The sequence below is a fragment of the Mustela lutreola genome, chromosome 3, assembly GCF_030435805.1.
Source record: "Mustela lutreola isolate mMusLut2 chromosome 3, mMusLut2.pri, whole genome shotgun sequence".
Classification (NCBI taxonomy): Eukaryota; Metazoa; Chordata; class Mammalia; order Carnivora; family Mustelidae; genus Mustela; species Mustela lutreola.
In genome coordinates, this window is record NC_081292.1 from 152,591,666 (window position 1) to 152,608,152 (window position 16,487).

The window sequence follows — 16,487 nt, forward strand, 5'->3', positions numbered from 1 at the left end:
TGCTCAATAAATATTAGCCGTTTGGTTTCGTGTCTGTGGAGGGAGTGCAGACAGGACGGGGTCTGTGAATGCCAAGGAAGGACAGAGCTGTTCAGGCCACAGAGAACACAACAGGACTTTCCCCTTCCACAGAATTTCAGTGTCGATTTGGTGCCGGTTACTCATTCCATTGGAGCCCGGGACGCCCTGTGAACAAGAAAGCTGCGGCCGGTGCCTCAGAGAGCTTGTGGTCAAGCAAGGAGAGCCAAGAGACAGAGGAGGGGTTGGGCACAGCCTGTGAAGAGAAGAGAGAAGGAGCATTTTAGAGCATTCAGCGTTGATGAGGAGGCTACGGCCATGGGGCCAGTCAGAAAGAAAGAGGAGAAAAGAGTCTCTTGGAATTTTTCTGACAAAAGGAAACAAAGCTTTGATCAGACAGTGGGAAAAAAAGGATTTAAGAATGATCACTCAAGATCATCGCACGGGGGGTGGGGGACTAGAGGAGCAAATCAAATAAAATAGACAATCCAGAGCAATTATTTAGGTAGGCTAGCAGAAAAGTAAATTGAGAATTCCATGCATCTCACTATAAATCAAAAGGTAGCTCCAAAAATGTTTAAAGGTATGTGTTGGAGGAAGACATACTGCTAGTGATATCTCCGTTAACATGAATTTCGTGTTAAGGTTCCTTGATTTTTTTCACATGGTTCATGTTTTGACTTTTGAGAAAAGATTTTTACAGTATAATTATTTGATTTTCAAAATTCATAGAGATGTGAGTCAGTTTTTTTCTCCTTTGAAAAACGAAGTTGAGAAAAGGGTCAGTTATAATTTCACCAGAAATTACCAGAAAATATTCGAATCTCAGCCAGTGTGTCTGGCCTCACTGTAATGTTCTCTCAATACAGCAGAAAAGAGATGGGAAAAATGTCACCCTTGACTTCCTGGCACCACCAAAGGCCAAATTAAGGACTTGAAAAAATCCTGAGCGGTGGTGTGAGTCACGTTTGCTAAGCCACTATATAATGTTAGCTGCTGTTTTTCCTGTCAGGTATATTTTAATTTCCATTCAAAACTAAATTACACTTCAAGCTTTCAGAAAAAGGTAAAATATTGTGGTATTAAATGGTTTCAACAACCATTTAAAATTATATGCCTATTAAGATTGATTTCACTGAATAAAATATCTCTCTGTACCAAGGTCTGGAAATAGTTATTCTCTCTCTCTCTCTCTCTTCTTCCTTCCTTCCTTCCTTCCTTCCTTCCTTCCAGGGATTACTACTTGTGTGACGTGACATGGGTAAATGAAGAAAGGATTTCTTTGCAGTGGCTCCGAAGGATTCAGAACTATTCAGTCATGAATATCTGTGACTATAATAATGACACCAACAATTGGAGAAAACCAGAGGTAAGGTTTAATGGTGATGCTCTGCTTCTAAAGCTACATGTGATCCAAGGATTCCACAAAAACGGGGAGAGTGAATGGTTGGGAATCAGCAAATAAAGTTTGAGCTTCTTGTCTTTCTGAGTCTGTCAGATCCTGAGGCAGTGAGTGAGTCTTGACTAACTTTTAGAGAGAATCTGATATTTGATGGTACTTCCATTTCATCTCTGCTCACTAGTCATACGGTTTCAGTTATGGATATTATCACTTAGGGAGGGGATGGTGATTAGAAACCCAAAAGATAGAATTTGATGTCAAAATTCAGACAGCCCAAGAAGGCCAGCAGCTGCAAGGTCAACAGAGAAAATATGGGGAGCAGAGAATGACTGACTGAGAATATGTGAAACAAAACTAGTATCAAAAGGCCACAAATCTCCTACCACCCTGTGACTATACTTCAGCAGTCAACAACTTTAGACTATAAATAGATAACAACCAGGCAGAGAGGGTGGCAACATTAAGACAAAGGCAAGTGTTATTTCATCCTTGAGGTGCTGGGGACGGGGGCAGGGCATTCCCCACAAGAAACCACAAGGTTCAGCCAAGCTAGTGAATCCGGATTAAAGCCCCTTTGGGAACGGCAGCCTCAGGAGGGGCAATGTCCAGGGAAGGGTTAGTGACATATGTGAAGGGCACCTCTCCAAACCCTTTTCTGGTAATGGGTTCTGTGCCAAGTGCCTCCCCCTCTACACACTTCCCACCTGGTTGGGCATAGTGAAGATTCTTGCTTCAGAAAGCTTGGGCACCCCTTGTCTTGATTTGTCAATTCATTTATTTATACAGCAAACAATGGATACCTACGCCCCAAGTTCTGTGCACAGCTCTGGATTTAAAACAAACAGAAACAAACCAATGAGACAACATGCTGGTCCCTAAAACGTGGTTATTTTAGTAGGGAATACCATTAGGATAATCCATAATAATAGCCTCCGTTTCTTGAACACTCAGGGTAGCCAGACACTGTGGAGACAGGGGTTCTGAGAGGTTAAGAAGGTCACGTGACAGCCGGACTCCAAACTAGGAAACCTAAGCTCTTTGCTGGTGAGAACTGAGGGTGGAGGTAGGCTGAGGCTCAGGTGCCGCTCTGAGGGGTTCGGACTTACTTGTAAGACACGGAGAGCTATTTCTAGGTGTTAAATAGGACAGGATCCTAATGAGCTAGAACTGTCGTCTGTTGCCACAAGAGGTCAGTGGGGGTTGAGCAGACTGGAAGAGGAGAAGAGAGGCAGGGTGTCTCCAACTGGGAGGTCAGGGCAGTGGACCAAGGGAAACCTGATGAGAACAGAAGCTAAGGCAGTAACGGTGGAGAAGGATGAGGGGAGTCAAAGAACCAGGAGGCAGGGGCTGAGGAGGTGGCTCTGAGGAGAGGAGGCATCTAGAGTGACTCCCAAGTCTCTGGCTCGGGTGAGCAGTGGCACCAAACAGAAGAACAAAGGCATCAGAACAAGCCGGTGGGAATGAGGCAAGATAAAGGACATCATCTTCTGTGCCGTGCGTGTTGAATTGAAAATGCCAGGGGAGCTTCCAGGGCCACATATGGAAGACAGAGCTCTAGGCAAGAGAGGGAAAGGTCCTGATGCAATCCTATAAACAATCTGAGCACAAATACAATTATATAAATGGAGATAGTTTTCGATTATTTTAAGTACAATTTTGCTTCTGTTACCACGAGTTGCAGATAAAAAATAGAATTAATACCTCACTTCTCTCTGAAATGCTGCCCTTATATTTTTCCCTCTCTAGGCACAAGAACACACTGAAATGAGTACCACTGGCTGGGTTGGAAGAGTAAGTGCTTTGAGTTATTTGTTTTTTGTGGTCTGGATCAGATACTCAGAGCTATTTGATACGCATATATTCCAAAGTAGGGCCCTGTGTTATTTGCTATTAATAGAGATATTACCTGACCTATTTCTCAAAATATTTAAATGCTCCCTGCGGAGATGTCTTTTCTTTTCTTTTCTTTTCTTTTCTTTTTTTTTTAAGATTTTATTTATTTATTTGACAGAGAGAGAGACCACAAGTAGACAGAGAGAGGGGGAAGCAGAGAGCACGATGCGGGGCTCTATCCCAGGACCCTGAGATCATGACCTGAGCCGAAGGCAGAGGCTTAACCCACTGAGCCACCCAGGTGCCCCAGAGATGTCTTTTCATGGGGAATACAGATCACACTCAGTGGGAAAAAGGAACAGGACAGATGAAAAGTTGAGAGCAGACAAAAGAGAAGACATACTCTAGGCAGACGGTAGCTCCTGAAAAGTTAAAAAGCAACCACTGCTGAAAAGCAGCTAAGATGCTGAAGATGCCCACTGAGCTCACCTCTAAAGGCCTGTGCTCTGGAGGCAGCAAACATGGCTTCCACCCACAGTCTACACAGATGAGGAAGAAGCCGTGGCTCTATGTGGCGGCAACTCAGCAGCGACTGCATCCATCCAGCAACCCTGCTGTGCACACCCCTTTGGAGGAACTCATACTCGTGTGGCTTCACGCTTTACTAGGCCCCAGATGCAGAGTGGTATCCAAGAAATCACAGTGACCTGCAGAGACTTGTCACGCTTCTCATTTGTGCTGCGAGCGCTATGCCTTGGGCAGAATCACCAACCGTGAGGCCACCGGACCAGGGAAGCAAACACGTTATGGAAGGATCTCTAGCCGTTGTGGGCCCTCACAGAAAGACGATGAATAAATCTCACCTAATTCTTGTGACCACTTCTATTAAGCCCCCTTTAAGAGAGAAACAAAGGGACCGAAAGAAAAAGAAAATGTGAAGATTTCCTTCACATCTCTTGGGGCAGAGAGGGGAGGCCCGTGGTCCAGAAACAGGACCCCTTCCAGCTGGGCTCAGAGCTCCGATAGCATTCACACGTCCCTTTTCTTCAGGCTTTGATTGGGCAGAGGGGAGAGGTTTGCCAACATGAAAAGTGGTTTCCTCCATGGCAAGAGACACGCTACACTTCCTCACGACTCTTTGAAAAAAATATGTTTTTTCCTCTCTGTATTTAACCAGACAGATGCCACTTTTCACACATTTCTACTAGGCACAACTCCATCCAGGGGAAACAGGGAAATGTATTAAAAAGATAAGGCTGTGAACACAGGTCTAGAGAGGGGAATGTGTTTCAGAGCTCTGTAATGAGAACACCAAGTGTACTGCACGCTTCAGTTTGCTCCATAAATGAATCCACTTTGAATCACTAAATAGAAGAGGGAAGCATTTTTCTTCCTTTCCAAAATGGGAGCTGATAAGAGAGGAAACATCGAGGGTAAAGTGAACCAACAATTTTAAAAGACCATCTCCTACCTGCTCGCAAATGTAGTAAGGAAATCGAAGTCGTAAAGCGACATATTCCTTTCAGGCTGGGGTAGATATTCTTCTGCTGAAACTACATTATGTTCTGAGAACGATCTTTTATTGAACCGTGAAAAATGGAAATTTTATACTGTATTTCCATACAACTACTTTTTTGGTAAATTGTTGATCCTATTTAGCAAAATGAAAAGGCATACAATAAAAATGGTAACTATAAGAATGTTTCCACGTGAAATACACAACAGACATTCCTTACAGTATCCAGTCCAGAAATGGTTAAAGAGATTTTGGCTTTCAAAAAGAAATATGTATTTAAAAAGGAGGAAACGAATCCCTCAAATTAAAAACCACCTCTTATCTGAAACAGTAAAAATAATAGTCTGTTTGAAACAAACAAACCAAACAGAAAGCAATCGCTCACGGATGCCAGGAGGGAAGGGGCGAGGGGAATGGGCAAAATAGGTGAGGGAAATTAAGATGTACGAACTCCCAGTTATAACAGAAATAATAATAGTCTGTTTCAAGAAAGCACATCTGTGACACTGAGGAAATTTACTTCTTAAAAATGAAAGACAAATGCTAAGTTTTGCACATTTATAGCCAGAAGTCATAGAGTCATCCTTCACAGAGAGATGTCCAGAGATAACAATACCACAGCTACGTGTTGAGAGTCCTGCGTAAGCCTCTTTATGTGCTTTCTCTCGTTTACTCCACGTAAAGAATTCTCTGAGAGAGATCTTTTTGTCTGCATTTTCTAGAAGGAGAATTTTCTTTTGAGACACTCTGGTTTCACTTGGCAAGTAAATGAAGCATGGGTTTTGGGCAGGGGTGTTGAGAGGACTTTCAAAAACTAAAGTTGGTGCTGAGATGAGACTGATGTGCCCTCATCTGTTTTTTTGTTTGTTTGTTTGTTTTCTATTATTCTGTAGTTCAGGCCTTCAGAACCTCATTTTACCTCTGATGGGAAGAGCTTCTACAAGATCATCAGCAACCAAGATGGCTACAAACACATTTGCCTATTCCAAATAGATAAGCAAGTAAGTATTCTTACATAATTTATTTCGGGTTGATCTCTTTTTTAATGAGACTAAGTTGAAGGGGAAATCATTTAGTAAAGTCAGTCAGTATGTATCAATAATCCAGCTGGTTGAACTTCTGGAGTGGTGTCTGGAGGATGATGGGATAGTGAGGAGAAACCCAAGGAGAGTAAGATCATCTAAATTGCTGCTATAAAAGATTCAACCCTCCACTTCAATTAGAGAGTTTAATAAACATCTTTTCTTAAAAAAAAAAAAATCCCATCAGGATTGCACGTTCATTACAAAAGGAGCTTGGGAAGTCATCGGAATAGAAGCTCTCACCAGTGATTACCTGTGAGTATTCTAATAATGGATAGGAGGCAAACATACTCGTTGCAATCACACCCTCTATGCCCAGAAATAGGGGAAAATCTCCTACAAATAAAGAATAGTCTATTTGGAATGTGTTCAGTACTTTTTTCTTTTAACATACGGAAGCCTTAATGATTTTCACATATGCTTAGCAGACTTGATACCCTGCCACCAAGCAGCTCTACCTCTTGCTCTTACCTGCTTTACATTAGCAGAGCTGCAGCCTCTTTTTCTTAAGCGTCTAGGAGCACCGCACCAGCATAGGGGCATTTCGTTACATTTTAACTGGCACTGGATTTTTGGAAGGCTTAGAGAGGCTATTTCATTTTATCTGTCCACATCTCGGCCTTTCTCTGGAAAACGGAAAGCTTTGCCGAGGCTGTCAACTACCATGCACGAGTTGGTGGAAAGGGAGTGTTATTTTCCATTAGAATCTAAGGCATTTCTAGAATTTATTATCGGGTCTCACTAGGGACTATTGATGCCACTGCCCAAAGCAGTTTTTGAAAGACATCCTTAGAAGGGGCTCTGCTCCTGTCAGAAAGATGGGGTTCCTGCCTTCCAGTAGCTTGGGCTAGAAAAACAGAAAATACGGAAAACAATGTAGGTACGTGGTTGTCCAGCCTTACTTTTCTCACAAAAGACCTTTTTTGAGTTTTTACTTGCCACTTGAATGACGGGATCAATCCCTGCATCCAGATATTTTAGTCTGCTTTAAAAATGGAATCTCTGGGGGCACCTGTGTGGCTTGGTGGGTTAAAGCCTCTGTCTTCATCGGCTCAGGTCCTGGGATCGAGCCCCGCATCAGGCTCTCTGCTCAGCGGGAAGCCTGCTTCCTCCTCTCTCTCTGCCTGCCTCTCCGCTTACTTATGATCTCTCTTTCTGTCAAATAAATAAGTAAATTTTTTTAAAACAAAAAGTGAAATCTCTTATTTAGAGATGACGGGAAACATGACTTCTGGGGCAGAGCGGTTAGGGAAAAATGATATGATAAGGGCCAGCATGAATGTTTGGTGTTGAGTCAAATAGAGTGTACTTGACTTTTTTAAAAAACATAATTAATATATATTTCATTTGTTTTCTTTCCAGATACTACATTAGTAATGAATATAAAGGAATGCCAGGAGGAAGAAATCTTTATAAGTAAGAACTGAATCAAATTGTTGACTTGAGTCTTTCTAGCTGAAGAGCAATTTCTGATTTTGTTTTTGTTTTTGCTTTTTTCCGTGCCTTAAGTAACTGAAGTTGTAACTGAGCACTTTAATTCCCTTATAAATCAAACTCTGGGTGTCAACAAAAGAGAATGACTTTATTAGATGTTTTGTGTTATTCCCAAACAATGGAAAGTTTGAGGTTATTATGAATTAATTCATGTATTTGTTGCACATTAAAAAAGAAAATGTTTTGAGCATTGCCTTAGCATTCTGGTACCTTTAAAACTAAAATATGGCATTATTCAATTCTGTCTTTTCGTTTATTCTTTCATCAAACACTTAATTTCCACCATTGGTTTACAGAATCCAACTGAGCAACTACACAAAGGTGACATGCCTGAGTTGTGAACTGAATCCAGAAAGATGTCAGTACTATTCTGTATCATTTAGTAAAGAGGCAAAGTACTATCAGCTGAGGTGTTCGGGTAAGTGTGAACTGCCAAGGGGAGAGCAGCACAGGTACCACCATGTCTGTCTGTCTATCTGAAGTGGTTCCTTGCATTCCCTGCATGCTTTTCCCGCTTTCCAAAGGCAACCAACTGAGCCACCCAGGCATCCCTCTCCTGGCTCATCCTGCCCATCTTTCCCTTTCTGTGTCCAGTCTGGGAAACACTCTTTCTGCCCTTCTTAGTTTTCTCCTCTTGAATCTGAGGAGCTTTTGAAATTACCTGCCTCCTTCTCTTCAAGCACATCTAAGTGGTACGTTAACCACCTTTCCTCCCATTCTAACCAAGAGAGTTGCATGGCTTGCTTTTGACTGAACATACAACGAATATACACACACTGGAGACTATGTAGAGCTGAGGTACTTCACTTTACACACACACACACAAACACACATTTTTATTGTATTTTTTTCATTATTATTTTGTGTACTTGCCCCTTTAGATGAGAAAAATGTATGTGAGTAGTGTCTATCACCCATCCTGCTCATGGCTCCATCTTCTGTTGCTTTTTTATTATTGTTTTCTTTATTGTTAATGAAGAACTTGGCAAGGACGGACCACGGCACCTCCACAGGTCACACAGCTAATAAGAGGCACAACAGGATTCAAGCACAGGTCTCTACCTCCTGAGCCCTCCTGAGCCCTCCAATAAGCCCTCTGCTAGATGACTTCTCAAAGTGAAAGAATCTGGGTATTCTGAAAAAGAATTATCCCTTACGGGAAAGAGACCTCCAAACCACCTATCGGAACCTTTATGTACAAGCACATTTTCTTTATTATTACATCTTTCTCTCTCTCTCTTTCTTTCTTTCTTTTTTTTTTCCTATGATTGTTTTTAGTCACCATTTTTTGGGCAGACACTTTATACTAGGAACTGTGCTAAAAGTTTTATATTTGTAGTCTTGTTTGATTCTTAAGAAAACTCTATAAAGTAGATATTATTCTCCTTTTATATGTAAAAAGATCAAAACATAGATATATTGTCATACAGCAGGTAAGCCAGGGTTCAAACCCAGGTCTTTCTAATGCCTTCACTGTGGTTCTGATCAAGAGTAAAACATTAATATTATCTAAATGCATCAAAATTAAATAGCTCAACAAATAGCTTTTCTATACATTACCTTCTAGTCTGCAACTACCACAGTTGGGATAAATAGTGAAGATATGTTCATGCGAGAAAAACACTTTTGCATGCCAGAAAGGAATCGCTTATCCAAGTGAGGCACTGTGCAGATGTGCCCCCTGGCTCACGACTCCGTGGGGTGGAGGCAGTGGGAGGGAAATCCGCCCCTCCCCCTGGCTGAGGCTGGCTCCAGAGCTCCGCCCTAAGGGGGCGGGGCCGGAGAGCAGCGTGGTCATCGCCAGACTGTCCCTTTAGGGCTGGGAAAGAAAAATAGCAGTGTCAAGGGTCCTTTGGCTTAGTTCACAGTTGAAGAAACGGAGGCAGCATGCCCAAGGCACTCAACCCGGCCAGAGGTTCATTTTCTGCTTCATTCTACTGAGCCCTGTAGCTTTTCGGTAATCCTTCTTAATCTCAAATTGCATCTATTTTGGGCCCCTGGGTGGCTCAGTTGGTTAAGTGATTGTCTTCGGCTCAGGTCATGTTCCTGGGGTCACAGGATCGAGTTCCGTTCTGCCATGCAGGGAGCCTGCTTCTCCCTCTGACCCTTCCTCTTCTCATGGGCTCTCTCAAATAAATAAATAAAATCTTAAAAAAAAAAAAAAAAAAAACCTGCCCCTATTTCAAAGAATAGGAAAAACAGCTAACTTAGTAAGTCCCTCTTCTACAGTGATATTTATTCTATCACAGTTATTTGGTATTAAAATCATATCAAAGTTAAGTGGTATCAAATGGCCATTTTTGAAAAAAATATGTTATTTTCTTTTCTTAAAAAGCCTCACCTAAAACATTTTTCCTGTTAACAGGCCCTGGTCTGCCCCTCTATACTCTGCATAGGAGCAGTGACGATAAAGGTATTTTCTAGCATTTTACTTTTCCTTTGCTTCTTAGTGTGTGTGAATAGGATCAACATGTACTTAGAATAGTGAGGTGTGTGTTCTGTGTTTTTGTTTTGTTTTATTTTGTTTTTTGCTTTTAGTGTTTAAACAATGATTTGAACTCAAGGTTTATAATCTAATGTATAGTCCCATCAGTGAATTGCCACTTGTTCATTAGCTCTTTGCACAATCCGATTTCTTCACATTGTTAATGAATTACTGCCGTCTGAAATATTTGTTTAGAATTGAGAGTCCTGGAAGACAATTCAGCTTTGAATAAAATGCTGCAGGATGTCCAGATGCCCTCAAAAAAACTGGATTTCATTATTTTGAATCAAACAAGTAAGTTGAATTTCTTTAGGAATAGAACTGTTCCTGGAAACACCAATAAAAATATAACTAAATGTGATAATTTGATCTGAAAATACACATTTTATGTTATATGTACTTCTAATTTGAGGTTATTTTTCCTATGAAAAATTTTGTTATGAGAACTGCTAGTTTTTCATTCTTTTTGTTTTAAAATAGAATACCACTCTATGTAAAAGTTATTCTGTTAAAAGGAAAACATTTGGAAAAAAAAATACACACTATTGCTACTTTGGTTTCATTCTGTTAGTAACTCTGTTCTACTATAAAGTATTAATTGAGTGTTTAACTTAGTGTTATCCTGATATATTTTACCTACAACCCAAAGAGTTAAAAAAAAAATCTGAAGTGATTGTATAAAAAAATTAAGGTTGGCTGTAAAATGTTAAAACTTCAATCTCAGGAGAGAAATCTTGAATTTTTCCTGACCTTCTCCCTGCCACAGTTAGCCTGGTCCCTGTGCTGGATGCCTGAACAGGAATGGTGTGCAGGAACCACTGAGAAAGGGGGTGAAGAGAGGTGATCTTTGAGTAGGAAAGTTTGTAGTTTATTCATTTGTATTTGTTTGCTGTTTTTCCCATTAAGAGCTAATTACTCATGGGAGATGGGGGGATCCTTCAAGATTGATTTAAGGTTTTTTTTTTTTGTTTTTTTTTTTTTTAATATAGGATAATAATAAAAAAGATGCAAAAAGATCCAGTAGTAAAGATCCATCCAATTTTAAATGGCAGGAAAAGCGCTGAGGAGTAGAGGGTACTTGGGAAGAAGAGCTTAGAGCAGGGCTACTCAAACTCAACATGTGTATGAATCACCGGGAGCCTTTTTAAGGATCTGTGATCCAACAAGGCAGGGTGAGCCCAGGGTTTGTAATTCGCTCGTAGGTGATGCCGGTGATGCTGGCATGATGGCCAAGGACTTAGAGTTCGGGAGAGCCACCTGGGCTGCTAGGACAGAAGGTGCTGCTTACTGAGATTTGAAAGACAGTGGGGGACCCGGGAGGTTTTGGCTCAGGGAAACCAGGGTTGGATGGACAAACTGATAGAGAGGAGAGTGAGGTTGGGTCTGCCGGAGCTGGACAGTCCAGCTGGGGGGTGGTTGTACGTTCAAACTCCAGGAAGTGGGGTAGGGGGTCGTTGAGGAGGGGCAGAAGGAGGTGAAACTGGGGATTATAGAGAACCTCACACCCCACCCAAAGCAGGGTGGGGACAGTATCTTCAGAGAGATGGAACTAAAACCCTTCTAATCAACTAGGACAAATTCAAAAGAGAGAGCAAATGGTGGGTTTGGCATATTTATTTAAAACATCATGATCAACACATAGTTTGACATTCTACTGCAAAAGAAGAAAGACTTAAATTTTTGTTCTTATAAGCACATTTAGTCAGAAGGGATATATTTAAAATATAAAATCCAAATTGAAGAGAAATCTATCTATTGAAGAGAAATCTGTCTATATAAAGATCTTACTCTTAAACCTTTCTTTTTTCCTCAACTAAAATAATTTTAACAACAACAAAAAAAAATAAAAGAAAGAAAGAAAAGAAAGATAAACATAAAGAAGAAGCAGCTCTAGAGATATGAATTTTTTTCCCCTATAGGTTAAATCTACTGAAGCTAGAAATAATCTGATTAAAATATAGGACATCTCTCGATCTCTCTCTAAGATTTATTAATCTAACTCATCATCTTAACTTGGGAGCAAAGGAAACCAATTCATTATTTATGGACAAATTTTATTAAACTGATTCTAAATCAAGCACAGAGAATTAAACAGATCTGCAGATCATACAGAACGTACACAGCAGTCTGCTCCATGTAAACCTGATTTCATTCTGTGAAACACAGAGCTGAAAATGGGAACTCAGCTTTGCGGTCTGGGATGGCAATAAGAATTACAAAAATGTTATTAAATCAGAATTTTAAAATAGAATTAGGGCCAACTAAAAATCCTAAACATCTTCAAGGAAATTCAAGAAGAGGAAAACATTTTGGAGGAAAACTTAGAACATAAGCCATAAACAAACTAGATAAGTAGATCAGATGCCAAAGAACAGAATCATAAAAACAAAACATTAGCAATTCTAAGATGCACTTTTATTTTACAAGGCACCAATATATTTAATAGATATATTAAAAACAACTTTATTGCTTTCATCTTAACTAGTATTCTAACCTGAAAGAGAATATTTTCATATTTTAAAGACATACTGAATCCAAGCAGTTCATTTTCTTTTTCTATCATAATTTAACAAATTGTTGAATACTAGCTATGATTTATTACCGCACAGACACTAGATCATGTGCTAATAATTACTCATAATTTACTAATGAATCTTTCTGTTTGTTTAGAATTCTGGTATCAGATGATCTTGCCTCCTCATTTTGATACATCCAAGAAATATCCTCTACTAATAGATGTGTAAGTATTCAAGAGGAGGGAATACATTAAAAGTTAACTATTAGACATCTTTTACTCAGTGCAGCCTACAGAAAATTAAAGCCAAATGCATCCTTTGTCTCTTCCTGAATCGCTGTGAAGCAATTTGACTATGTCCTTCCATTTTGCAATCACATACCCAAACCTTTGTTTTCTACCATCTTTCGAATGAAGAAAGACACCCTTCTGTCGTAATGACATATGGTTCTTTAGTTTTGATTTTTTTCTCTGAACTACAAGGGAATTCCAAAGGAATTTTCAGGTCACCAGTTTTATCTTTACCTTATAAACATTTTAACATGAGAGATGGGTATTAATAGCCTTCACAACTTTTTTACCCCTAAACTTGCCCAAATGTCACCATTAGTGGCTTTTGATGCATTAAGACATCAAGTTTCTCTGCCTTTAGTTCCTGAAATACCACTGCCTGGTAGCTTTCATTCCCCTCCTTGGTGAAGATATGATGTGATATAGGAAATTGTTCATTACAATCCAGACTTCTTCAAGTCTCAGAAAAAGTTCTGAAGTCACACATCTTTGAACAGTAAATGTAAACTCATGCAAACTCTAAATGTGGCATCTTCGTAAAATGTTTTTGATAATGACTGGGAATACATTTTACTTTAATCCTTCTAATATTGCCCAGACCTCACACATAATGCCACAACACTGCTCCTCCTGTCCTAGATTGTCTCATTTCCTTATATAAAAATAAGACAAAAACAAACCCAACAAATGTGCCCGCTGTGGGCTGCCTGCCAGGTGATTTGCAAACAGATGTGAAGAGTTCTGTTGGGCCCATTATACAGAAAAGGAAACTGAGACTCGAGAACATCACTTTTCCGTGTAACCACCACCACCAAAAACAGAAGAGAGGTGTTAGCATCCAACACAGCCTTGTTGTCCTGTATTTACAGTTCCATGTAAACAAAACATAAAACCTCAGAGAAAGAGAAAAAGGTATTTTAAACTTCCAGATGTGCTGTTTGATTTTCAGTAAGCCTAGCTTTGACTACAGTGGCATTAATTTGCTTTGGGTGTTAGCCCCAATAAAGGAAACCGATATTTTAGGAAAGAGTGAGACTTTTATCCTCTTCAGCTCCCCACTGAGGAAAAAACATGGCAAATTTACTGCCTGTTTCTTTTTAATTGTTTTCCTCTTACCATCCTTAGATGTCCAAATCTTTGTTTTCTGTTTTTAAAAATAATGTTGTTTAATCTTAGGGGGTAGAGTAACTTGACACATAACTAATATTAAGGGAATTTATTACCCTACACAATCTAAAATCATTGAAAGGACCAAGGCATTTCACACGTTGTTAAACAATGTTTACTCTCCCAAGAAATGCATGAATGCATTCTTCTTTTTAAATTTAGAATGTTACAATATTTAGTTTACAGTGAAAGTAATACAATGTTTGTTTAAAACCAAAGTTCTTTTGGCTTCCATCCCTAGGAAGAACAAAGGCATGCAAATGGAGGGGACAGTGAGCAGACCAGTAGGAGAGTTGGGGTGGGAGGAAGAGGTACTGGAGAAGGTCTGCGTCCAGGAGCCCCAGAGATCATGCAAAGGTGACATGTTTAAGTGAGATGCAAGGAGCTATTGGGAAATTGTCTTGATTAACACATGGCAATGACAGGGCTTGTTGGAGATTGTGCACCCAGCTGTGTGGGAGTGGGGTCTAACCTGTCCAGATTGCAGATAGCAGGGAGTTAAGCTCGTTGATAAATAGAATGCAGTTGTCAATATCGCCTACTTCTTTCTGCTTTGAAGTTTTGAGGAATAGTGGTCATTCATACCTTGGCTCAGTCCACAGTGATTTGTGAAGCCTTGGTGTGCAACCTCGTGCTGGAACTTGGTGGGGGTGGTATGCAGTGCATATCACGCAGCAGTCAAGCCCTCTTTTGGGAAGTTCCAGCCTAGGAAATACACATGTAGTGTAGGAGTGCTTGCAAGCCAGGGGGGAAAGGATATAGTCAAAGCTGCATTTATTGTCATCCTCATTAATTTTTCATAACACATCCCTATCCCAATTATTAAGTATTTATTTCTTTGATTTCTAAGAAATATATGACTTAGAAAATGTTGGTCTATGAAGTCTGTGTTTGATACTGATCTTCAAAGGTAAAACTGATGGGCATCTTTGAAGGAAACACACAGCCATTATAGTCATGTTGCCAAGTTTTAGAGGAACCATGTTGAACACCCTGGTGGCTGGCACAATTTCAGCCTCATGGTCGGGAAAGACGCATACTTCTTGTCCACAGGGACTAGAAACACAGGCACTCCTCATTTGATTCAGAAAAACCACAAAGGCTAACAATTTGGGATTTTTCACAGATATGCAGGCCCGTGTAGTCAAAAAGCAGACGCTATCTTCAGACTCAACTGGGCTACTTACCTTGCAAGCACAGAAAACATTATCGTAGCTAGCTTTGATGGCAGAGGAAGTGGTTACCAAGGAGATAAGATCATGCATGCAGTCAACAGAAGACTGGGAACATTTGAAGTTGAAGATCAAATTGAAGCAGCCAGGTGAGTGATTAGGAGATGAATCCGAAGGTCATCTGATTCTTCCCTCTCAATTTATATTTTAAAGTTGTAAAGTGGAAAGAATGTCAGGTGTCCTAGGGGAAGTCATTTATGTTTGGTGTACATTTTTAGTGAAGATATAACACTTAGATAAAAATATATGTCATTAGAGACTTATATAAAGGTTAAAAAAGACTTATTTCTTAAATTCCTCTCTGTGACTCTAGAAAGGAGTTGGTGTACGTGTTAGCACCTTCTGGGAACAGAGACTCAAAATTCGTCAAGCACATGGGCAAACTGAGGAATAAATGCTTCCCTGGGGTAAAAATCTAACTAAACAAGTGGGCCATCCCTGTAGTCAATGGCAAGTGAAGGAGTCCAGTGTACTTGCACAGCATAGGAAGCTACATTACATGTGACAGCTATCTGTCCTAGGAGTGGCTCCTACAGTCGGGATGAAGGTTACTCTGCCACTTGGGGAGAATTGTGGGGCACCGCCATCTTTGCTCACAATTATGAGAGCTTCAGTAAGTATTAGTCACATCTCATTCTGGTGCTTTCTAGTCATGAGTTCACAGATAAATGTTGTGGTCTGGCTTGGGAGAGATGTTACTGATGAATAATGGTTCCCACGTAGCACACGTGTACATGGGCAGTGTTTTACCTGTATTGTCATGGGAACTGCACAGCACCCCTAGGAGGTGGGGATCTGTGTCCCATGCTTCAAGAAGAAAATGCAGGCTCTTAGTTTTGGTAATTTGCCAGGGGAAGTCATAATCTAAATCAAGGTCTCCCAACTCAACTCAGAATGCTTTCTCCAGTTCAACCGTGCTCAACTGGCAAATAGGAAATGCAGTCTTTGGGTTTCTATAACCAAGTGCCTGGATGTCTGGGGAAGCATGACAAGTGGTTGATTTAAAATAATGTTAAGAAATCATAAACTAGGAAATGCAGAAAAATTATGAATGGTGAGATGGGTGGAGGAAAATGCCTTTAAAAACCAGAAACAACCAAAGAGAAGAGAAGAGGACAACTGATTTAAGTGTCCCTAAGTCTCTTACACCATCGTTGACGATGAGATATTTTCCTTCAAAGCCAAATAGAGAAGTTTAGATTCAAGAGAGACGATAAACGGTTCAGGAGTAGGGCTGTCATATTTTAAAACTAAAATTGTATTTATCCAGACTGATCCTCTCTGAGAGAGGGTGGAGTGTCGGGGCTTCTCAAATCCAAAATTACATAATTGGGTATCCACAATATACATCTCCAGTTTAAAAAGTTAATGAGATGTAGTGTAGTTATACAGTAGAATGCTAATTCAGCAACTAAAGAGAGGTGTATACTGCAGTGTAGATGAATCTCACAG

At 40.2% G+C, this 16,487-nt stretch overlaps 1 protein-coding gene across 2 annotated transcripts in view; it reads left to right on the forward strand.

Annotated features, from left to right (window-relative positions):
- DPP4 (dipeptidyl peptidase 4) overlaps positions 1–16,487 on the forward strand; it is a 79,687-nt gene that overhangs the window by 45,852 nt on the left and 17,348 nt on the right. For both annotated transcript variants that reach the window (XM_059167180.1, XM_059167181.1), the window contains exons 11-20: positions 1,252–1,387; positions 3,167–3,211; positions 5,663–5,770; positions 6,039–6,106; positions 7,214–7,267; positions 7,642–7,763; positions 9,711–9,758; positions 10,026–10,124; positions 12,501–12,570; positions 14,930–15,124. In XM_059167180.1, coding sequence (XP_059023163.1) covers positions 1,252–1,387; positions 3,167–3,211; positions 5,663–5,770; positions 6,039–6,106; positions 7,214–7,267; positions 7,642–7,763; positions 9,711–9,758; positions 10,026–10,124; positions 12,501–12,570; positions 14,930–15,124 — 945 coding nt within the window. The remainder of the gene's footprint in view (positions 1–1,251; positions 1,388–3,166; positions 3,212–5,662; positions 5,771–6,038; positions 6,107–7,213; positions 7,268–7,641; positions 7,764–9,710; positions 9,759–10,025; positions 10,125–12,500; positions 12,571–14,929; positions 15,125–16,487) is intronic.